The sequence below is a fragment of the Cyprinodon tularosa genome, unplaced genomic scaffold (assembly GCF_016077235.1).
Source record: "Cyprinodon tularosa strain WSP-4 unplaced genomic scaffold, ASM1607723v1 ctg172, whole genome shotgun sequence".
Taxonomy (NCBI): Eukaryota; Metazoa; Chordata; class Actinopteri; order Cyprinodontiformes; family Cyprinodontidae; genus Cyprinodon; species Cyprinodon tularosa.
Window position 1 is genome coordinate 993,253 of NW_024038551.1, and position 22,026 is coordinate 1,015,278.

The following is a 22,026-nucleotide window of genomic DNA, read 5'->3' on the forward strand; positions in this document are numbered from 1 at the left end:
GTTATTTTCTTGCAATGATGGGCAATTAAGATTGATGGGTTGTCATAGCTGAGTAATAGCCAGTAATAGGGCTCGGGATCCACGTTGCATTGTGGGACGTCGCAGCCATACTGACTGCTATGCAAACGTAAGCATAGCTCTGACACAACGTTGTTGTTGAAAGAAGAGACAGAAGTAGAGAGAAAAAAGATGTTAAAATCCCGAAAAGGATCTGGAATTTACCGGGACACATTAAATAGAGAAGCTACGGACCGGTATGTTGACAAAATCAGCATTGTTAATCATTTGGATCCATATAAAGTTCCAAACAATGAGTGGAGCACCGATGAGTGAGCGACTATACTTCAAAACAGTTCCCAAGCTACAAGTCCTTGGAGTCTCATGTGCAGTTCATGAATGGATGGGTTCAGGAGCTGCAGATCATAAAGCCAGCAAACAGTGGGAACACAGTAATCTGTACGAAGGTAAACTGTGATCAGAGGGGCTCTGGAACCTGCTAATTTAGCAACTGCTAACCGCTAATGCTAACAACCACTCACGCATGTAATGTACTTTTAACTAGCTGCTATGTGTTTCAAAGATGTAGTTAGTAACGTTAACTGCCAACCCTCCGGGTTTCTCGCGTATTTGAGCATTTTCCCGCTGCCGTTTTTATTATTTTCCCGTAAAAGATCCCAACTTTGAAGGAAAGAAACAATGTAGGCTATAAAATAAAACCGTGCATCTTTAACTTACCAGAATGAAAATGCAGGGAACACACTCTCAATGACATTGGAATACTGTGGAAAGTTATGTTCGGTCGTCTTACAGCCGCGATCCAAGCTAGCTCTCTTTATCTCTGACGCTTGGTCTCCATGGTTACGCCTCCAGTCAGGAAAGTGGTGGAAAGTTAACCCATTTTCTATGTTTCCATGGCGATCATGTGTTGAGCTGTTACAGCCCACAATACAGCAACGGTTTACCATGGTTGAAATCAAGTTAAGGTGAAATTAATCAAATTAAAACACGGCTGAGAAGGAGTACAGTATGCGGGAGTCATAGGGAGTAGTCTGAGCTGTGGTAAAAGACGCATTCAACATGGCGGCGACGCGAAGTGCCTACGTCACGATGACCAAGCCCTATAGTAACTGTCCCCCACAGTTTCAAAAACCTATCTGCGCCCCTGGGATCACCTACCTGTATTTCACCACTGTTGCACAGAAAGATAGTGCAGGAAAACAAGAATAGTGTTGCCCAGCATAAAATAGCAAAGACTTTTCAGTTATCATCATCAACCATGCATAGCATCATCGAAAAATTCAGAGAATCTGGAACAATCGCTGTGCGTAAGGGTCAACGCCGTAAAACTTTACTGGATGCTCGTGATCTCCGGGCCCTTAAACGTCACTGCACCTCAAACAGGAATGCTACTGTCAAGGAAATAACAGAATGGGCTCAGGAATACTTCCAGAAAGCATTGTCAAAGAACACAATCCGCTGTGTCTTCTGCCGTTGCCAGCTGAAACTCTACAGTGCAAAGAGGAAGCCATTTCTAAGCAAGCTCAGCTGTTTGCACTGTGCCAGGGATAATTTAAAATGGAGTGAGGCAAAATAGAAGACTGTTCTGTGGTCAGATGAGTCACGATTTGAAGTTCTTAATGGAACACTGGGACGCCGTGTCATCCGGACCAGAGAGGACAAGGATAACCCAAGCTGTTATCAACGCTCCGTTCAGAAACCTGCATCACTGATGGCATGGGGTTGCATGAGTGCTTGTGGCATGGGCAGCTTGCATGTCTGGAAAGGCACCATAAATGCAGAGACCATGAAACTTGAAAATAACATATTTTTCCCTTAAAATGATACATTCTCTCAGTTTAAACTTTTGATCTGCGATTTGTGTTCTATTCTGAATAAAATATTTGTTTTTGACACCTCCACATCTTTGTAATCAGTTTTTGTTCACAATTTGTTTAGTGTCCCAACTATTTTGGAATCCGGTTTGTACACATTAGATAGGTTCCAGTTTAAACTTACAGGTTTGGAGCTGTCAGCTATGCAGGTGTAAGAGGATCAGCTTTTCTATTTGAACCTAATGATGTTTAACAATTAGCTTGATCTAATCTTTAGACACACAAGTGACCTTTACTGAGAATTTTAGCCTACAAACTTAGTGTCGGTAACTTAACATATAACCAGTAACATACAGAGAAAAGCCTCAGAAATCTCACGGTTCTCTAGTTGGACGAAAATAGATCAAGGCCCTAAGATGGTATCAAAAAAACATCCACATTATGAAAGGTTCTGTATGAAATACTGAATCACTGTATCTAACGCTCACCTATTTGAATGTTCTGCTACAAAATACAGAAGACACATACTTTCAGAATGCCACAACTGAAACACATATATTTACCAGTATTCCACAACTGGTGAATATGTATTTAGAAAAATAAAGGGCAGATATAGAAGATGCACGGTCCACTGTCTGTTTTTGCCACCATGCTAGATGGCCTCATACCGCCTGCATGCGCTGTAATATTACAGCCAGAAGCTGAAGCTCTAACCCAACAATGTCTACATATGTTGAACATTTAGATGGCAGTTCTCTTATCAGAGCAGGTTCCCCATAAATAGCCTGCCAGCTTTTTTTTTTGCAATTTCAGACTGGGATCCATCGGACATCCCAGACTTCACTTGCCACCATATGAATAAGTATTTACCTGATCTCCTGTCATGGTCTGCCCTGATAGCTGATCATAATTGTTCACTTCATTCACCTGCTTAACTCATCTCATCCTCCTGCGTCTGTTGCTTTATATCTGACTCAGTCCAGCTATCAGGGAAAGAAAATTGTATGTTGTGTGTTTGTTCTGTTAGTTTTAGTTAGGTTGTTTAGGTTGAGAGGTTTTTAGTGTTTGTCTTGTCTTGTCTCCTGATCATGTCCTGGCTCCTAGGTGGAGACCAGTTTAAAGTTCTGCAGTAATCTCGGGACCATGTCTTTTTTTGTGTCCCTAAACCAGCCTGCTTGTCTGCATCCATGCGATTCTGTCTCAGCTTTTTGCTCAACGCATGGAACTTTGAACCTGTCTTCACGCTCAGTGGATTCCTGAAACCTTTGATCTGTCTGTTCCTGTGTGGATCGGAACCCCTGACCATGCTGCGGACTCCTGGATTCCAGAACTGTTACTGTTTGATCTGTTTCCCTGACTTTGGTCGGATTCCTGCCTGCTCATTGAGGTTGCTGCATCTGGGCCACTCTGGGGGGGTCTGCTCTTGTTTGGTAGGAACCTGCTTTCCTCTGCATCTTTTCTGTCATTTTTATTTTTTTTGTTAATAAACATTTCAAACTTTCCTACTGCCTGTGTGACATTTAATACTGCGTCCATCTGTCCCGTTTATGACAAGAAGTTAGGTCTACCTGAGCCAGAGCTGGTGGTGCCATCAGCCATGATGCTTCGAGGACCTGCATCAGCTCAAAGCACCATGTGTAATAAAACCCATCTATTCTCTGATTGGACTGTTATATGATTGACATGACATTGACCAATCAGGATGATATCATAGGGAAAGGCATCACAGTTTAAGCTTGAAAATGAAAAGTGACACGCAAGTTAAAAAGTTGAAGCACAGAGTTTTACACAAAGATGTTTGCTTTGTATCTGAAAAAAGTAACTTATATAAAGATTATATAAGAAAGAAAGAATTAGGATTTTGAGTGACGAATCTGTGACTTGTTTAATCATGCTTTGCAAATATAATCTATTTTATATAGACAAATATACTTATTATTATACAAAATACATTTGACCAGAATTTATGACCATAAGGAAACTAAACCGGGACCAAGTTTTTTTTTTACTTCTGGAAGTCAGAGAAAATCTGACATGTAAACGATTCAGAGGTCTTTAGAGCAAAAACTTTGGGACAAACAAGCAAAAATCTTTCTCATGTTTCATGATATTTAATTTTTTACACATACATTTTGTTAGTGTTACCATTTTAGGTTACTAATTTTGTTTGAAGCACTTAGTGACAGGTAACCAATGTAAGATGTTTTATAAATATTATTTAGAAATAAAAATTGCATTTTCTAAATGATTTTTTTCTTTGTTTCCATAGTTTAGAACTTCATCTGCTCTCTGCTGATGTTAGCAGGTGAAACTTATGCATTGATCTATGTAGCTCAACTGCAACACGTCAACTTATTGCAGGTACTTATAAAATTACATGTGCGATCTTTGGGGACCAGGTCTTGTTTTCCAGTAGCAGGTTTTAGGTAAACAGGCCAAAAGAGAAAAAGATGTACATCAGTGAATGCATTGGAGGTTTGTGATTATCCAAAGAGACAATTATTCAGGCTGGAACCAGAATCAACGTAAGACCTGAAATGGATCCCAACAAAGGTCACAACATTAAATACTAAATAATAAACTGAGCAACAAGATTAGAGGAAAAATACAATGAATACATATGGAAATTAACAACAAAGGTGAGTATGATTGGAGCAAAAGGCAATTTGCTTGAGGCAGCTAAATGTTATTTAGGTCAGGATTTTGTTTCATGCTATAATTGGCTTAAGGATGTATAGATGGTGCAGGTGGTCCAACTATGGGACAAATTTTATTGAACTTAACAGAAGTGATTCCACTTTGCATCTTGGAGGCAAAACATAATCTTTGTGCAAAATCAATCAAAGTGTGTCTAAAACAGCTTATCTACTCCCTTTAAGGAAAAACTCAGCATTATGATGATTCAATTGTAATAAATTGAGCATATTTTTCAAACTACAATTGACTGTACAGCAAAAAGAAGTGATATAAGTGAAGGAAAACAGTCCAGCTGAAGAGAACAGATTTATTAAGGAGGTTTCTGTGACTGAAAGGTTAAACACACTGTTTCAGCTGCAGGTCTGGAAGCTTCCTAGAAAGGAAGCTGAGGAAATTATCTAAACTTTATGCACAACAGATGATTTTTCAACAGAAGCTGGATGTTACAGCAGGTGAGTGTGTCGTGGGACTGTGTGGTTGGGGTACAGGCAGGGTCAGTGGCAGCTCTCACATTTTCTATGTGCTTCAACATAGAAGCACTTTTTTTAAAATGCTTCAGATTTAAACTAGAAGCGCAGAACAACTGGAGTGAGCTGGGTCGAAAGTTTTTATGGATCATTAGTAGAAAAATAGCAGATTTATACAGCATTACATCATCAACATCATCTTTTCTGCATTATAGGGTCAGTTTTTATGGGAGGTTCTGGGGGCAAACTGTCTAATTATGCCGGCCCGTAGCTCCTTACTGACCAGCCCGTAGATGATGGGGTTGATTGCTGGCGGGACGATGATGAACAGGATGCTGAGAAACTTCTTCATGTTTTGAGAAGCAGATGGAAATCTGTAGCTAACGATTATGATCAGTGTAGCTATTTCATAAAAGACGTAAACGACAAGGTGTGAAGTGCAGGTCTGGAAGGCCTTGGTTCTGATGCTGCTGTCGGTTCTTCCTTGCTTAAAGGATGTCCTGAGGATTCGGACGTAGGAGAAGGCGATGATGATGAACATCCCTGTGCTCACAGACCAAGTCATGGACAAACCTATAAAGCAAAGAGAGACAGAGGGTCAGAGTTGGTAAGTGAACATCCTCTTAGAGACGGTCTAGAGCATAAAGCAACTGCAGAGACATTTAGGATTAAAGGTCTTCAACTGGGTTTGAGGTCTCACTTATGTCCTAAGCTAAAGTTTGTGTCAAAACCTTTATGTGCACTGACCGTAGATGTTACTAATTGGGGTGGGAATGCAGGCCTGATTCATTATGATCCGATTGCTGCAGTAGACATGTTGGAGGACCCGGCCGCACAGCGGGACGTTCATGTGGAAGGAGAAGAGCACGGCGATGAGCAGCAGGGCAACGATCCAGGCCAGAGCGCAGCAGCAGTGCAGCCGGGTTGAAGTCATGATGGAGTGGTACCGGAGAGGTTCACACACCGCCACAAACCTGCAGAGAGACGGCGCCGGCAGAGAAACACTCAGACACAAATGGATTCAAATGTACTTTTAAAGCATTTATGGTGGGGGAATGATAACACTTCAAGATGGACACATTAAAGGTTTCATACTTCTATTATCAATCAACTATAATATGAAACAAGTACAAAGACGTGACATCCTTCCAGGTAAAACCATAAAGGCTTCAGAAGGACAAAAAGGAATACATTCATTTCAGCAGGGAAACATCAGAACAAAGGAAGAGTGGCAGCAAAATGCTCAGGAATACTTCAGAACATTTCCACTCATTTCCACACTGGGACAACAGTAAAGGTTCGAGATGTTGCTCATTTCCTGAAAACCCTGGTTCACCAACTCACCTGTCATAGGCCATCACCCCCAGAATGGTCTGCATAGCAACACCGTATGTGTGCACACAGAAGCCCTGAGCGATGGCTGGGAGGTAGGAGATCTTCTGCTGCCCCATCAGGAAGTGCATCATTAGGCGAGGAAGGACCGCCGTGGCCCCCAGCAGATCACAGACAACCAGGTGGCAGATCATCACAAACATGGGTCTGTGCAGGTTCCTGTCTTTCATGATCACACAGATCACCACACCGTTCCCCAGCAGCACCACTATGTAGGCGAACAGGGCCAAGAAGAAGAGGAACGGGCCCTGTCCTGGTGGAACATCAAAACCCACTAGTTTAAAAACGATCGGCTGTTTAAGAGGAGCGCCAGTCGTTAGGTTCTCCATCCAGAGAAGTGGGAGCCTATAAAAAAATCACACATCTTAACAAGGATTATAAGTCCTGACTAGCAATTAAACAGTCAGTGTTGGAGTTATAATTCAATTGACTTCAATTCAGTTTATTTCTAGAGCTCCAATTTACAACACATGTCATCAAGCCACTTTAATTCAACTCAGCCAGATCTTACAGTCAAACTGATTCAGAGTTTTCTATCTAAAGAAAACCAGTTGATTGCATCGACTCATTGACTCGAAGGCAATCCATAGCAAAATATTCAGTAAGCTGCACAGATAATGGCTGATTATACAAACAAGAGACCTGACTGTTAAATTGACCAAAATCTGATTAAACAACAGCACCTGCAAGAGAAACAGCGTCTAATAGAAGAAACAGATCAGCAGAGAGCCATAGGAGCATTCAGAGAGTCTGTCCTCAGTATGTGGAGGGCTGATTGTTGAGGAAGTGTGTTTTCCATTTAATGCGTTTAGTTTTTCTTTAACACCTCCTACAGGTGTTGAGGAAACATATTCAGCCCCACCCTACCAGCAGCCTTAATGCACATCTGTATGTTGGAACCTTCATGATGACATCACAGCCAGCAGGCCTTCATACTGAGTAACTGTTCTCACTATATGCTGGGTTTACAGCTTTCGTTTTTTTTTTTTTTTTGTAACATTCATAATTTTTAACTCAAACAATCTTCATTTAATTGTACTATAATCTAAAGGTCCAATGGCAGTCTCATATGAACAGAATAATGTGCAGTCACTGGTCTACTTACTTCAGTTCAGTTTATTTCTATAGTGCCAATTCACAACACACGTCATCTCAAGGCACTTTACAGAGACAATTCAAGCAAATGATACAGTTAAACTGCTCAATTGATGGATTGACTCAGAAAACAATCCTTCAGGCTCCCTTTTAAGAGGACGAAACCTCCAGCAGAAATAGGTTCAGTGAGAGCAGCCATCTGCTGAGACTGACTGGGGTTCAAGGAGACAGAAGCAGACATAGAGAAAGAAGCAGAGATACAAAACACACAACCAGGCAGACCAGCTCCAAGCCTGCTACCATGTCAGAAGTTGAAAGAGAAAATACAGTTAGTCACAGTAGGAGAAACAGGACCACACTGCAAAACAGGCCAAGCTGCAACATCTATAAACAAAGGTGTTGATGGCAGCAGCACAGCTCTTATTTCTCTCCAGGATGGAGTCACAGCCAAACAGGAACAGACCAGATGAAGCTACTATTAGATAAAGTAGATAGAGCATAATGTTAGAGAAGGAACTAACAAATTCTGCCGGCTCTGCCGTTTTTTCCTGACCATGGCTGTTGCGCCTTTTGCATCCGCTCTTCCTGACCATATTCATTGGACATGTCACACAGACAGACCACTGTCTGCTTCTAGTACTGCTGTCACATTGGCATCTTACAGTCTCTCACTGACCATATTATTTGTGCAAATATTGAGCTATTAACACAGTGTTGCACTTTGCTATGTATTTTTCTCATCTTTGGGTAGGGAAGCCTATAACTCAGGCTTTTGATGTGACTTGATGATTTCCTGGTTGCCCTTTATGAAAAACATAGCATAGAATAAAACTCAGCACCATGACATACAGTTCATACAGATCCTCTGTGATGGGTCTAGATGGATCTAGGTATCACTAGATCTTAGGTGGGTGCTGATATTAGGACAGATTTTTATTTCTAGGTGAAACTTCCCAGAGTCAACGTGTCCAGAACACCAGTGAGTGAATGGGAACCCGAATTTTCCTCAGGGAAATGAAGAGAAGACAGAAACCGTCTAACCTATGGTCCCAAAAAGGAGGCTCAACCAGACCCAGAAGGGACAAAAACCATGAGACCTAGGTCCGATCTTATCAACCATAAACTGCCTCTCATTAATTGACCTGTATGTAAAACTATTGACCTCCTAATCAGCCATTCAGCTGGAGACTTTAAGCCTCCAATCAGAGCAGAGTGAGTGGATCACTTGATCACTTGGTCTCTATCTCTCCTCTGAACCAGAGGAGAGATATGTCATGATGGGTCAAAGAGTCAACGGAGAACAGAACACAACGGAGGCTGGAAAAAAGTTCAACAGAGTTTATTGAGGTTTCACAAAAACACAATTATGAACTGGATCTGGAACTGGTTCAGGCTGGTTTACTGAAGTCTTGACAGGGACCAGAGACTGTTGGTTAGCAGAGTTCAGAAGGAGCTAAAGCGTCTAGCTTCAGACTTAACATGGCTGGCCTTGATCTGAGCTACCAGCTCTTCACAGAGAACAGCAGGGGATACCCACATAGGAAATCTTCAGGTTGACTCCACTTAGGAATCCTCAGGTAAACTCCACATAGGAATCTTCAGGTTGGCTCACCAGGGCTGATTAGCAGGTTAAGCTCACCCAGAGCTTCAGGCCGGAGACAGGGTTCCAGTGAGACGGCTCTCCCAGGGCTTCAGGCCAGAGACAGGTTTCCAGTGAGGCAGCTCACCCAGAGCTTTAGACTAGCGACAGGTTTCCAAACTAAGATCAACACTGCGGCGTGGAAGCAAGGTCTGGCAGGTGTTTATAAAGGGAAGGTCTCCTGATGAGTAGATGCGTCTCAGGTGTGTTGGAAGATACCAGCTCCAGGAGACCCACGGCGCACTCTGCTGGAGGAAGGTGGTAAAGCTCCAGATCCCAACAGTAACTCCAGTACTAAGAGAAAACATAATAACAGAAGAGGATCCTCGGCGCCCTCTGGTGGGCAAGCCTGAGGATCCCAACAAGATAGAGACCAACACTAAGATATTGGCCTAAAGGCTTTAATGAAGAACAAAATCAAGCACTAAACACAATTTATTGTGGATAAAATCCCAAAATACCCTTGAATGTTTTAGCTTTATTTCAGAGAGAAATGTTCGCATATAATGTTACAAAATTAAGAGAATAAACATTATTCTTGATCTTCAGCTTTAAAAATGATGAAAAGACTGAACATTTGTAAGCTGACCCTTCAGTCTAACAAACTTTGGTCTCAGATGGAGGCATCAACAATCCAGGTGATTGTTGATGACTCCATCTGAGTTTCTGAAATGATAATGTAAAATGTTCTGGAGATAAAGATGCTGAGCCTGTTCCTGAACTGAACCTGTTGAAGACTATATTCAGTTAACTGGCTCTGTCCAGACTTCCATCTGTCATCATCCTTCTGCTTGAAGCCTGTGATCTTCTTCATTCCTGGCCACACCTCTCTGGTATGGTTCTGCTGCTGTTTGCTTTCCAACCTCTTCCGCTGTGCTTCCTTGCTTTGTCTTATCAGTCACCTCTTTATTCTCATCATTACTTTCCTGTCTTCTACTCTGAAGACTCTTTTCTTGTGTAGAAGATATTTAAGTGTCAGGATTCCTGTCTGTGTGTTTTTGTTTCTGTGTTTGTCTCCCTTCCTCCACCAGGAGGCGCCTGGTTCTGGTCCGCCTCCCTACATACCTGCAGAGGGTTACCTCGTTAACTGAGCACTCTTAAGCTGCTGACTGCCACTACCTCGACGGCAGAGTGTTTGCCAGTTTTGGTAAGTCATCCTGCAAACTGGATGTTTCTGACCTTCTCTCCCTGGAAGGATCATCTGAGCTTCAAAGTGAGCTGAGGATTTAAACTGGAGGTCTGAATCTACTTCCCCTCAAGAGATCGTTTGAGCTTCACACTGAGCAAGGGATTCCTCTTCACTACGATCCGTTCAAGTACCGCAGGAAATCTGAGTGGCAGTCAGCTTCTACGTTCACCTACAAACAACCGCATTCTGGGTAAACCCTGTCCGCCCTCCACCGAATCAGACAAACACTGGAACTACCACACACAGACTGGAGTCAAAGAGACAACAACTTCTCTGGAAACGTGAGTCAGCAACCAAATTCTCCTCTTCAAGTTGAAGAACCAAATTTCCTACTGAGCCTGAACTAACCACTGTGTCTTCCCCTCACTTTTCAGTTCTAGTTGAGCAGTGTTCAGAGCAACACTTGATTCAGCATTATCTCTTCAATAAAACCTATTAAACCTTTCCCCTGGTCTCTCTGAATTGGTTTCTCTGCATGTGGGTCCGAGCTCTTGATAAAACCATGACATTAAGATCACTTCTGGCTGCAGGAAACATAATTACATAAATTTAACAAGACACCAAATGTAGAGTCGTTGCCTCCAAACATTTGAAAATTCTGAGTGACAGTAGGTGGTAATAATTCAGCCTGGTGATGGGATATTTCTTTAGCACTGGGATTATTGCGGAGGTTTTCAGAGAAGGTTGGTTGACTGCCTGGGCCAGGGAGCGGTTTAAGTTCCTGGAGAAGGTGGAGGCCTTTGGTTGGCCCGTGTTTGGAGCAGTAATCACTTGTTTGCAACTAGAGACAAAGAACACGAAGGAAGTGTGCAGATAGTGGCTAGGCTAATGCTTAGCAGATCACTCACGATCTACTTCCTAATGTAATACTGACAATATGCTGGCATTTTAGGGACATTCAGTCACATTGTCAAAACAATTACAACAACATGATTTGGTTTAGTGACTGTTTAATTTTCTTTTCAACATATAAACATTTTACAACTACATATATAAACATTACTTTTTGATAACAAAAATACAATGCCCAAGTAGGACCTTTAATGAAATTGGCATATGCCGATTTCCAACTGGCATATACCATTTTTCAAAACTGGCTTGCCAGATACCAATTTTGGCTTCCGTTGTCCCTCCTAAAACACAAGTCAACATTTACAGCAAGGCATTATGAGACAGTGTGTCTCTACTAAGTAGCTGTGCCAGTTGTTGCCATCTTACTTTCTGGTAGTTCCGTCATTCTTCCAGCAGATGGCGCCCCTGCATCTGTTTATTAGCTTATTGCTCCCAGTGCTGGAATTCTAATGAGGCACAAAAATGACTAATAACACACTAATATCTGAATAGATTTTTGGTTTAAATTAAGCTTTTTATCAGGAAGAAAAAGTTTTCAGTCTTTCTTATATAGTCATATGCTATAATGCGACTATGTCCCTTTAAAAGTCTTAACTTATGGGTCTGGTTGAGCCTTCCAGGTGAAGCTGCCTCTCCTGTCTGGGTAACATCCATTTAAGAATGTCGCCATATCAAACCACTTCTGAGGGCTGAACAAGGTCTATTATAGCTAAAAAGGCGATTCTTAGCTAAATTAGTCAAGTTGCTACCCTGCGCGGATTAGCTGCTAAAAGAGCCACTTGGCCTCAACTTAGAACCAAAAATCATGCCGTTCTGCCTCTTCCTCGATCCTTGATAATAAAAAGTGGCCATTTGTTTATAGCACTGGCTAAGCTAGCTGCTTCTTTCTAACACAGATATTCTCTAACCGTGCCTTTCCCAAGGTCAGGGAGGGTCTGCTGCTCAGACAGCAGAATTAATGTGGATCACTAAGATATGAATGAATCATGCTGAATACCACTGTGATGAAGGAACAGCATTAGAACATTGTTAAAAATTCAAAAAGTTGATTTTGCAGGATGTTTGCCCTTTAATGCGTGTGCAGGCCAGGGCACCAGTGCCATAAGGATATCTGGAAAATCCTGGATTAATCTATCTTGTTCACAATCACTTAACAAGATAGAAGAGAAGAGGAAAAAATGTGCAAAAATTAAACAGTCATCAACGTTAGGAAACTGAACATGACTGATATTATCTGCAGAAACCTGGGAAAGATGGCTGCCAAGTGGGCCTGTCCCCTCCATAGCATTGGGGCTCCAGTGTGAGGCTCACACAGGGATGTGTGTGATGATGAGTGAAAGGTGAGGAGTTGCACTGGCCCTACGTTCAGTCTGACAGGGTTTCATCTGTCCTGAGCTGCATCTAGCTGTAGATGGCAGCTGTATGCAAATAAAGTGTAAGAACTTCCCTAAAAACAGGTGAGATAATGATTAAAAAACCCAACAAAGTCAAGATGAAAAGGATGATCTAAAAGGGCAGAACAAAACTGAGATTATCATTCACTGATTAGGCAAAATTCAACTTTTTTATTTTTATTTTAATCACATTTTCTTCAGACTGTAAGTGATATTAGCTCTTCTCTCTAAAGCTGAGACCTGGAGGAGAACGCCATTGCTGTGTACAGTTCATGTCCATAGGCATCCTTTTGCCTGGTTGTCTAAATTCCTGAAGTTCCCCAGAGTCTACGCCTGTGTTCAATGTCTGCTTTGTCAGACGTCAATAACAGTCAACCTGCGACTGAATTTTATTTGTGACAGAGAAAAGATGAAAGAGTCTTTCTTATTCTGAGGTTAGGGCCTTTTTTATTTCTGTGAACTGATTTAAACTGATTATGTATTATGTTTTCTAAGCCCTTGTCTTGATAATGTTCATATTTCCACTATTCAGCTGTCAGTTTTTATTATTTGTTCTCACAATTAAACCTGATGTTTTTTTTTCTTATTTTGAGGCACAAATCAAGAAGACTGCAAATATGATTTCAAGCTTTATAAAACTCAAACATGCTTCCATCAGCATGAGCCCCTCCTAGATGTAGAGCACTAATTTTCTGCTTCAACCTTTCTTGTTTCAGTCATTGTCAGAAGTAACTTATTCTACAACTTGCTTCGGAAGGTTATTTGATAAATCAAAATAATAAACAAACGTCAATCTCACTTGTTTCTGTTGGATATAAAAATTTTAGATAAAAAGGATCTTACTTCTTTGGACTGAACCCCATAGATGATGGAGTTGAGGCTGCCGGGTACAACAAAAAACAGAAGAGAGGTTATTTTTCTGTAGTCAGAGTACTGAGGGAAGCGGTGCAGAGCGATTGCAGTAAACCCACTGAAGAACATGATGAGATACACAACCAGGTGAGTGCTGCAGGTTTTGAAGGCCTTTCTGTTCAATGACTTGTTCTTGCTGGTAAAACAAACCACTACAATCTTCCCGTAGGTCAGAAGGATGCAGCCGACAGATGACCCCAAAAGCACCGCCGTGTAAAAAAGGCCATATATGTTATTGATAACGACACTGTCACAGGAAAGCTTAAACAAAGAGGCATTGTCACAGTAAGGGTTGGAGACCAGAGTCCTGCATCTGTTCAGTCTCACTGAGAGTCCAATCAAAACCACAACAAAAATTAGAGGCACTGCCCAGGCAGACAATGAAAGCTTCATCACCATGCTGTTGTTCATGATGGCTGAGTAACGCAGAGAATAACAGATGGCCACGTACCTGTCGAAGGCCATGACCATCAGCACCGTGTGGGAGGTACTGCTAAACCACTGATTAACAAAAGCCTGAATCACACACTCATAATAACCAATGAGGCGCTCCGACGGAGGCTTCAGAAGATCCGACAACATCCTAGGAAAGATCTGAGAGCTTCCAACTATGTCACTAACAGTCAGGTTGCAAAAAAGAAGATACATAGGCTGATGAAGGTTCTTGTCAATAACGGTTAGAATCAGAAATCCCACGTTAAGGATCATGGTAACAATGTAGAAAGTTAATAACAAGAAAAATATGGTATAAAGTAAATCCTTTGTGACATTTATGCCCTCCATCTGCAGCACAAAGCTGTTGAAAGTGTAGTTTTCCATCCGATTGAGGAAAACAGCCAAAATCAATTCGGTATTAAATCTATTAATAAATAAAGCAATAACTTTAAACTGTAATAAACCAGCAGAGGAGTTAATATGAACAACAATAAATAGAGCATTAATCAAAAAAGCAAACGTATGAGGAAATAAAGACGTATTTCACAATCCATCAGTGATGATGGCCAGACAGGGGCAGGTGCAGCTTCAATGGAGCATATTTATCTCAGCACAGTGAGTGATGTAATGTTCAAAGGGAAATGTCATCATCTATAGAAACAGCACCAAAGAGCCAACCAAGAAGTTTTCATCTTCACATTCATACTTTGATTTCTAAAACAATAGTTCACATTTGATTCCATAACTTTTAGTACATTTTTCTTTTGGACATCAGACTTCTGGTTCGGAAATAAATGAGCATAACTTCAGTTAACATAGGCTTCAGGTACAACAGTGGGAAAAGTTTCTGGTTCTGACCATATTCACTGTTAGTAGGTTCTGTTGCGGTCGGGAAGAAAAGCTTGATGATACACTTTTGATGACTTAATCAACAAATTTACATGTGTTTTATTAGAATAATTAATGCTAGATAAGAGCAAAGTGAATGAATACTGTTGTGAAAGTCATAATAGTGAAATTGAAAGGAAAATGTGACAAATGTATTAAAGGAGAAGTTCGGTTTTTAACACTTTTAGCCCATTTTCTGTAGTGTCCAGGATGACGTCGGAGTACACAGAGTGAAGCGAAAAGACTACAACTGTGTAAACAGGCCCCATTTCCGTTTCCGGTGGCAGGGGAATATTGACTATTCCAACAGAACTCAATGGGATTTACAAAATGCTAAATAAAACACCACAGGAACGTTTTTTCTTTACGAAACTTTTTTTGGAATGTCATTGAACAGCGCTGACGACCCGGTGAGTAGCATATTTAAAAAAAAGAACGTTTAAGGTTGTTTTAAGGACATTATCGGACATGCTCTATGGAAGCCATTCTAAAGCAGCCAGGGGTGGATTCTAAATGAGCCAAAAAGCAGAGACAGGACCAATTGTCAAAATTTTGGTGTCGATCATTCGATTTCATCCTGGACACTACAGAAAATGGGCTAAAAGTGTTAAAAACCGAACTTCTCCTTTAACTTCAATAATCTAATATTGGTAACAAGCTTTCATTGTTTTCCATACTCTGATCCCCCCAAACATCAGTGGACTAGTACTGTACTGTACTAATACTGTAGCCATTCACTACTACTACATGAAATCTGGATCATGACCCAATGAACGAGATACTGTTTAAAGTCGCCTTAATTTAGCTTTCTCGAGGTAGCTGGGCCATCTCTTAGAGGTTGGGTGAGGATCTCGGCTATCTGGGAGAGACTCAGAGCTCCTTCTCTTCCTCATAGAGAGGAGTCAGCTGAGGTGACTCAGCTGTCTTTTGCAGATGCCCCCTGGATGCCTCCTTTGCAGGCACATTCCAAAGGAGGCCCAGGACACGCTGATGGGACTTTGTGTATTGGCTGGCCTAAGAATGCCTCTAGCTTCCCCCAGAGGAGATGGAGGAGCATTCGAGGGAGAAAAGGAGTTTGGGAGTCTTCTCTAAGACTGTGGCCCCTTCAACCTAACCTGACTCCACCAGATGGATTTGCTCCGCATATCCATCTCGAAACCTTCCTTTGAAGTAATTTTGGGAAGGGGCGAAAATACTGGTTAGCTGATTGGCCTATGTTGGTGATAGACGGGCCAAATAAACCAATCAGATCAACGAAGCATATGACGTAAGCACAAGCCAATTGATGGATCAAACTCTTGCCGAAACCAGTTGGGAGAAGAGCAAAAACATCTTTTCCTCTGAGAAAAGCCTCCAGAGCAGTGTTTTGCTCTTCTTTCAGTGAAGAAATACTCTGTAATTCCGATAAAACTTGCTCGATTGCCACTCTAACGTTAGTTTCATCGGCTAACGCCGCCATGTTCTTTAGACTGAACTGTCGCGCTTCTCTTTGCGTCACACCTCAACCCGCCTCGAAGCCAGCGCTGATTGGACGTTCGTTTGGTGAACGGCTCCAAATTTTCTTTAACGGAGAGTTTCCAGACTGATTAGCGAGTGAAATCTTGAAAACTCACGAGATCAGGATGGTCTCACGAGGCTACCTTCAACCTGGTCCCAGATGAGCAGAAAATGATGAGTACACTTATGAGTACAAAGTAATAAAATTAAATAATACATTTCAATCTATAACATGAGTGTATATATAATTATTAAAACTTTGAGTACTTAGCTTCTGCTTAAGTTTGCATAACCACAAAATTTAAATGACCAGGCTCATGTATTATTGAAGAGAGTTTCAGAGAAATTTTGGAAAATGCGGACAGCAGATGAGTTATGCATTAATGAACATTCTGGAGGATGAAGCTATCTCTGTACACAAGCCTCGGGCTAAGTCAAAAGTCAAAGCTGCTTGGAGTTGGAGACGGCCCATCCTTAGACATCTGCTAGAAATGTCTAAGTGGCTTTGAACTGGCTGGTGGAGATCACCTGATGCTCCAGAGATGTTGATCCAGTCTAGATTCATTCTGTACTAGAACTATAGCTGGTACCAGGAACACTCAGTTCTTCCTGTTACCCCTCTGTTACACTGGACTCAGCACCATGCAGAGCTCCATGGTACAGAAAGGTACGGCTACAAAAAGTAATAAAAAGTTCATGAATTTTAACTCACCATAATGCTAAATCAATGGCAACCCTGAGCTTGTTTCTCTGCAACGAGATGGTTCCATCTGGGGCCATTGGGAGGCAATAACACCCAAAGTGTGTTACCTATGTCCAGTCTACTCCTTTCTTTTCAGTAGCTGTCACTGCAGAAAACCCATGACTTTGAACAAAGATGGAAGCTCAAACAAAGATAACTGTTTTCCTTGTTAAATAGGGATTAGATTTGTTTTTTAAATACAAATAAATAAATAAATAAATAAATAAATAAATAAATAAATAAATAAATAAATAAATAAATAGGGATTAGATTAATTTAGAATTTAAAAAAAATGAAGGTCAGAGAGCGTTTCCTTTTTTTTAACAGAGCAACAAAATGAAATCACTGCATTTAACCCTTTCCCATGGGGAGCAGTGGGTTGCCATTGTGTGGAGACTGGGGAGCAGTGTGGGGTTAAGGGCCTTGCTGAGAGACCCAGAGTGCAGGCTGTGGGGATTGAACTGGGTACTTGCATCCAGGTATTTGCATCCTTCTCAGAGCACAAGCAAACTGACTTTTTGATAATAGAAAAAATGTTGTTTATAAAATAATCGCGAAAGAAATGTGAAATTGCTCTTTCCCCTTTATATATTTTCCAACTTGTATTTTTGTCTAGGGGGCAGAGATTATGTTAAATAAATGTTGATAGTGCAATGTTACTAGGAAGCTGCTAATAAGGTTGCATACGAGAACACAGTGGATTCATGTTCATTATTATTTTCGCAATATAAACAATGCCCCTGGTCTGTGGTAAAATTGGTAAGCGTTGACCGGTCTGCAGTGATAAAAAGGTTGGGGGCCGCTTCTTTATGCAACCATTTAAAGGATATGAGTCATGAGCAAGAGCCATCTTCCTTTTTGATTTTCCAGCATTCGATTAAATTTATGCAACCAATGTCTACTGTTGATTTTGGGGTTATTTCTGCCTAACCACAGGTTGTTGAACTGCTTCACTCTGGGATAAAAAAGTCTGTAACGTGTTCATGCTGCCAGTTGAAGTCCTGTGCCTCTTTGTTCACAGTTGTGGGCTATCCTTTACCATCCCAGTTTTCCTTGGTAGATGCCAGATCATTTTTTGGCCAGGGTCACTGTGTTGCAGCATTGTCCTCTTCATTCTGGAACATGCCTCATTTCAACAGTCTTTTCTCTGCTTTTCCATTCAGCCTCTCATCCTTTTGGCATATTCTCTCCAGAGGCAGGAGAATTGCCATGTCCTACCTTGCCCTCACTGTTCATGTGTACATCTGTCTCCCCTCTGCGCTGATGTTCTGATTGCTGATTTTGGTTATAATTTTTCACAATGTGGACATCTACTTCTTTTATTCTTTAACACTCCACTTCCCAACACATATCACACATTTATTTCCATCTCCAGCAGAACTGCCTAACTAAGCCAGAGGGGAAGCAGTTACCCCCCACTCTTTTGGCCCACTGTCCATTCAGGAGAAATTGCCACCATAGAAATAGCAGCACTTTGAAACTTATTTGCACAACAGAAGCCAGCCTCCAACTCCAAGCGTCCAGAAAGCATTTTGCAATATAGATTGTAAACTTTCTCTTGCTCTACCATATTGGGTCAAACCCAACTTACTTGTCTCATTATATGTTCATAATCAGTAATAAGTTTATCATACTTAGACAAAAGAGTCCCCTTAGACTTTGGGGAATTTCCCTATAACCCTCTAGTAATTAGTGTTATTCGATGCGCTCTAATTAACATCTAATTCTGAACCTCTGTGTTTCTCCCAAAGGACTAATTACCATCAGAAACTGTTGGTAAGTGTTTGTTAAGGAACAGCTCACAGTGGACCACAATAATGATCACCTTCATTTGAAAAACAGCAGCAATTGTTGTCAACTGGAACAAGCAGTGATGAAACCAGTACATCACTTTGGATCATTACAGTCCCCAGAGATATCTGCAATTGTTTCCAGAAAAAAAAAGTTAACAAAGTGATAACAATCAAGAACACTATAGCTCAGCATTATTCACAACCATAAAATAAAAATATAAAGTATGTTAAAAAGTTTGACTCTCAAGCAAACTTCACTTCCTTCTTCTGACTGTCCGGAGGTCTACAGGGGTCTGGTCCTTTTCTCCATCAGTCTTTGGGCAGTCCATGGCAGGGTAACACAGGCATACCCACATACACACACATTCACAAGAGGACAATTTATTTTATTCATTTATTTATCTATTCATTTTAATTATTTTTTGTCCCTCACTACCAGATGTGACACTGTGTTGTTTGGTGGCTGCAGAGCCTCCGACTGGATGAATGTAAGAAGACAGGCACAACAAGGACAGCAGAGAAGATCATCAGGGCTCCTCTTCCCTCCATTAAAGACATTTCATCCCAGCGCTGCATGTCCCAAACCTGTAACATCATTAATGACCCCTCACATCCCTCCTTGGACTGTTCTCCCTGCTGCACTCTGGGAAGAGGCTTGGCAGCATTTGCTGCAGGTCCAGCAGGTTCTGCAACAGGTTCTTTCCTGCTGCCATCAGAACGTTGAACTGTTGAAACTCAGGTGTCTACATCACACATGAAAACATCATATTTGCACTACCAGCATGGCTGATTTTTTTCATAATCCCTTTAGATAGAACACAACTCAATGTTCCACTGCATTTTGCACAATATTTATTTATTCATTTTGCACAGCACTGAACCTTTCCATTTCAATGTCTTTTGCACCATAACTTTAAGCTGGTTTTCCATTTCTCCTACATTATCTGCATTCTTGATTACAGATGTACAATATAAACTGTTATGTTCATTTCACAGTTTTAAGACGTATATTCACTGCAGAAAGCCTTACGCATCAAAATTTCATTTTGTATACTCTCTGTGTATACTAAAGGACAACACAATTTGTCTAAGTCTAAGTGTGCTTCAATACCTGTATGAGATGAGATGAAAGGAAATCAGGGAACAGCAAAAAGAAGACAACGGAAAACCAAAGTAAACATCAACAAAAGCTTTAAGAGCAGCAGGTAATGGGTATTCTTTAGATACAAATCTGTGTCAAAGGCAAAACCTGTGATGATTACAGAATATTATTCAGGGTGGTATATATTTGTAGCTTCAGCTTAGTATTCAGTATTAGTGTGTATCTTCCAACACCTGGAACAAAACTCACATGGTATGTATGTATGGGCATGCTCAATGTAAAGTTTATTCAGAAGGAAAGCTTACTCAGAAGGAAAATAAGCTTAATAGCAGGTGTGGGTGGCCCCAGACTCGCCCTACAGGGCCTAGGACAGATAAAGAGGCGATCCTGGCCCTTAGATATCCAATTGTACCCCAGATAACTGGGGCACAAGGTGGGCAGACATAGTGATGGCCACACCCAAAGGCTAGAGCAGGGAACTAACCTACCAAAGCGCCCACCCCACACCCAGTCGCCTGTTCCAGGCTACTAATATCCATATGGTTCTCTCATACCAATGGCTGCCAGGAAGTCATAACCCAGGTAGTCCACCCCCCTAGGCCAAGTAAGGCAAACCAGCCACCCTTGCCCAGGCACCAGAGACCCCCCAGCGTCACCCTACCTGACTGCAGGCACAGGGAGCATGCAGGGTCAGGACAAGCAGCAAGGCAGACCCGCACTACAAGTTGAGATGCAACCGTGCACAGTGATTGTATCTCACCTGCTGTACAGCCACGTCAGTCAACCGGCTTCCCCACAAGGATCAGTCCAAACCGTTCAATGTCCCAGACCCCACCTAATGCCAGGGACTGGCAGTGGACAGACAAGACTCTAAACTCATAGTATGGGAATAAACGACCAGATAACCCAAAGAGAGTGAAAAACCCCAACCAAGCTATAACCACTCCATCCCCAGTAAGAGCGGAGAGAACAGAGCTATATATATATATATATATATGCTTTGGAAATGTTAAGTGACGCTGACTAAGGTGTTTATTATAACTGGAGCATAGGCCACATAGGAGGACTCACCCTGGTGATGATATAAAACTTTAATTAAGTAAGATTTAAAAGTACTTCATAAAAAGGCTACTGAAGTACTGAGTAACGGATCTATTGACTATCAGTGATCATTAGAACTGATTTTATATATATTTTTTTGAGTTTTAAAACTCGAAAATCAATAGTTACAGTTTGTAGAATAGGTTAAATTACGGTCAATAGTTTTATGTATTTTTAGTCAACCTCCTAATGAAACGGTAGGCTCAGCACCAATTAAAAGAAGTATTCTGATTTCAGCAAGGAGAAAGAAGAAATGCACTCTCTGCACTCTTCGTTGCATGTGCAAGATTTCATTTAAACCTGGCCCAGATTGTGCTCGATCACCTCTTTTGCCCCCTAAAGGTTTAAAGGCCATATCTATCTAATAGCTTAGGCCTATGTTTTGACTTTCAAATCCTGTCATTTAATAATGGTAAATTGGAATATAGGCGCCTTCCGCCACCTCATTTGGGCCAGAGACAGAACTCCGACTCACATTTTGCCCTCTTTAAACTATGAGTTTATAATCATGATGAAATGAGTTAAGGAGCTGACATCCATCCCAGCTATTAATGCTCAGCAGTTAAACACTTTTGTGGATGCTATAGAATATAGTCTAACATAGACCAGAAGGGGACCAGCACATGGTGTAGCAGTCAAGATCCATGAACAGCACAAACAGCATGGCGAGGTCCAACCCCACCCGAAGACAACCTTATCTTTATAGTAAAAATGCTGAGCAGCTTTTTTTTCGGCAGAACATTTTTAACCACAGTCCAGTTACACCTTATTAATGCAGCATCCCAAAAAGCGTAGACTCTGCCTTGGAACTTCTGAGTGAAACATTAGGATGGTTGGTCGGGGCTGCTTTCCGCGATGGGAAGATATGTTTGTAGGTTCTTATGGTGGGTTCTATACATGGTGGCCTGTTGTCCCTGATGGTGTGATGAGGGCCAAAAGCGCTGCATGTGGTAATCATATATTTCACTTTTCTTTTAGTTAACTAATATTGGTTTTTAA

General features: G+C 41.4%; 2 protein-coding genes across 2 annotated transcripts; both read right to left on the reverse strand.

Moving 5' to 3' along the window:
* Positions 1-4,097: 4,097 nt before the first annotated feature.
* On the reverse strand, positions 4,098-7,162 carry LOC119781211 (olfactory receptor 52E4-like). Its single transcript, XM_038281612.1, has 4 exons — positions 7,072-7,162; positions 6,341-6,733; positions 5,744-5,970; positions 4,098-5,569 (listed from the first exon to the last, which is right to left on the reverse strand). The coding sequence occupies exons 2-4, from the start codon at positions 6,715-6,717 to the stop codon at positions 5,214-5,216; spliced, it is 960 nt and encodes a 319-aa protein (XP_038137540.1). The 5' UTR covers positions 6,718-6,733; positions 7,072-7,162; the 3' UTR covers positions 4,098-5,213.
* Positions 7,163-13,025: 5,863 nt separating this feature from the next.
* LOC119781169 (olfactory receptor 52N4-like) lies at positions 13,026-14,461 on the reverse strand. The gene has a single exon (XM_038281556.1). It carries the CDS (start codon positions 14,286-14,288, stop codon positions 13,353-13,355), a length of 936 nt encoding a protein of 311 aa, XP_038137484.1. The 5' UTR covers positions 14,289-14,461; the 3' UTR covers positions 13,026-13,352.
* Positions 14,462-22,026: the final 7,565 nt, after the last annotated feature.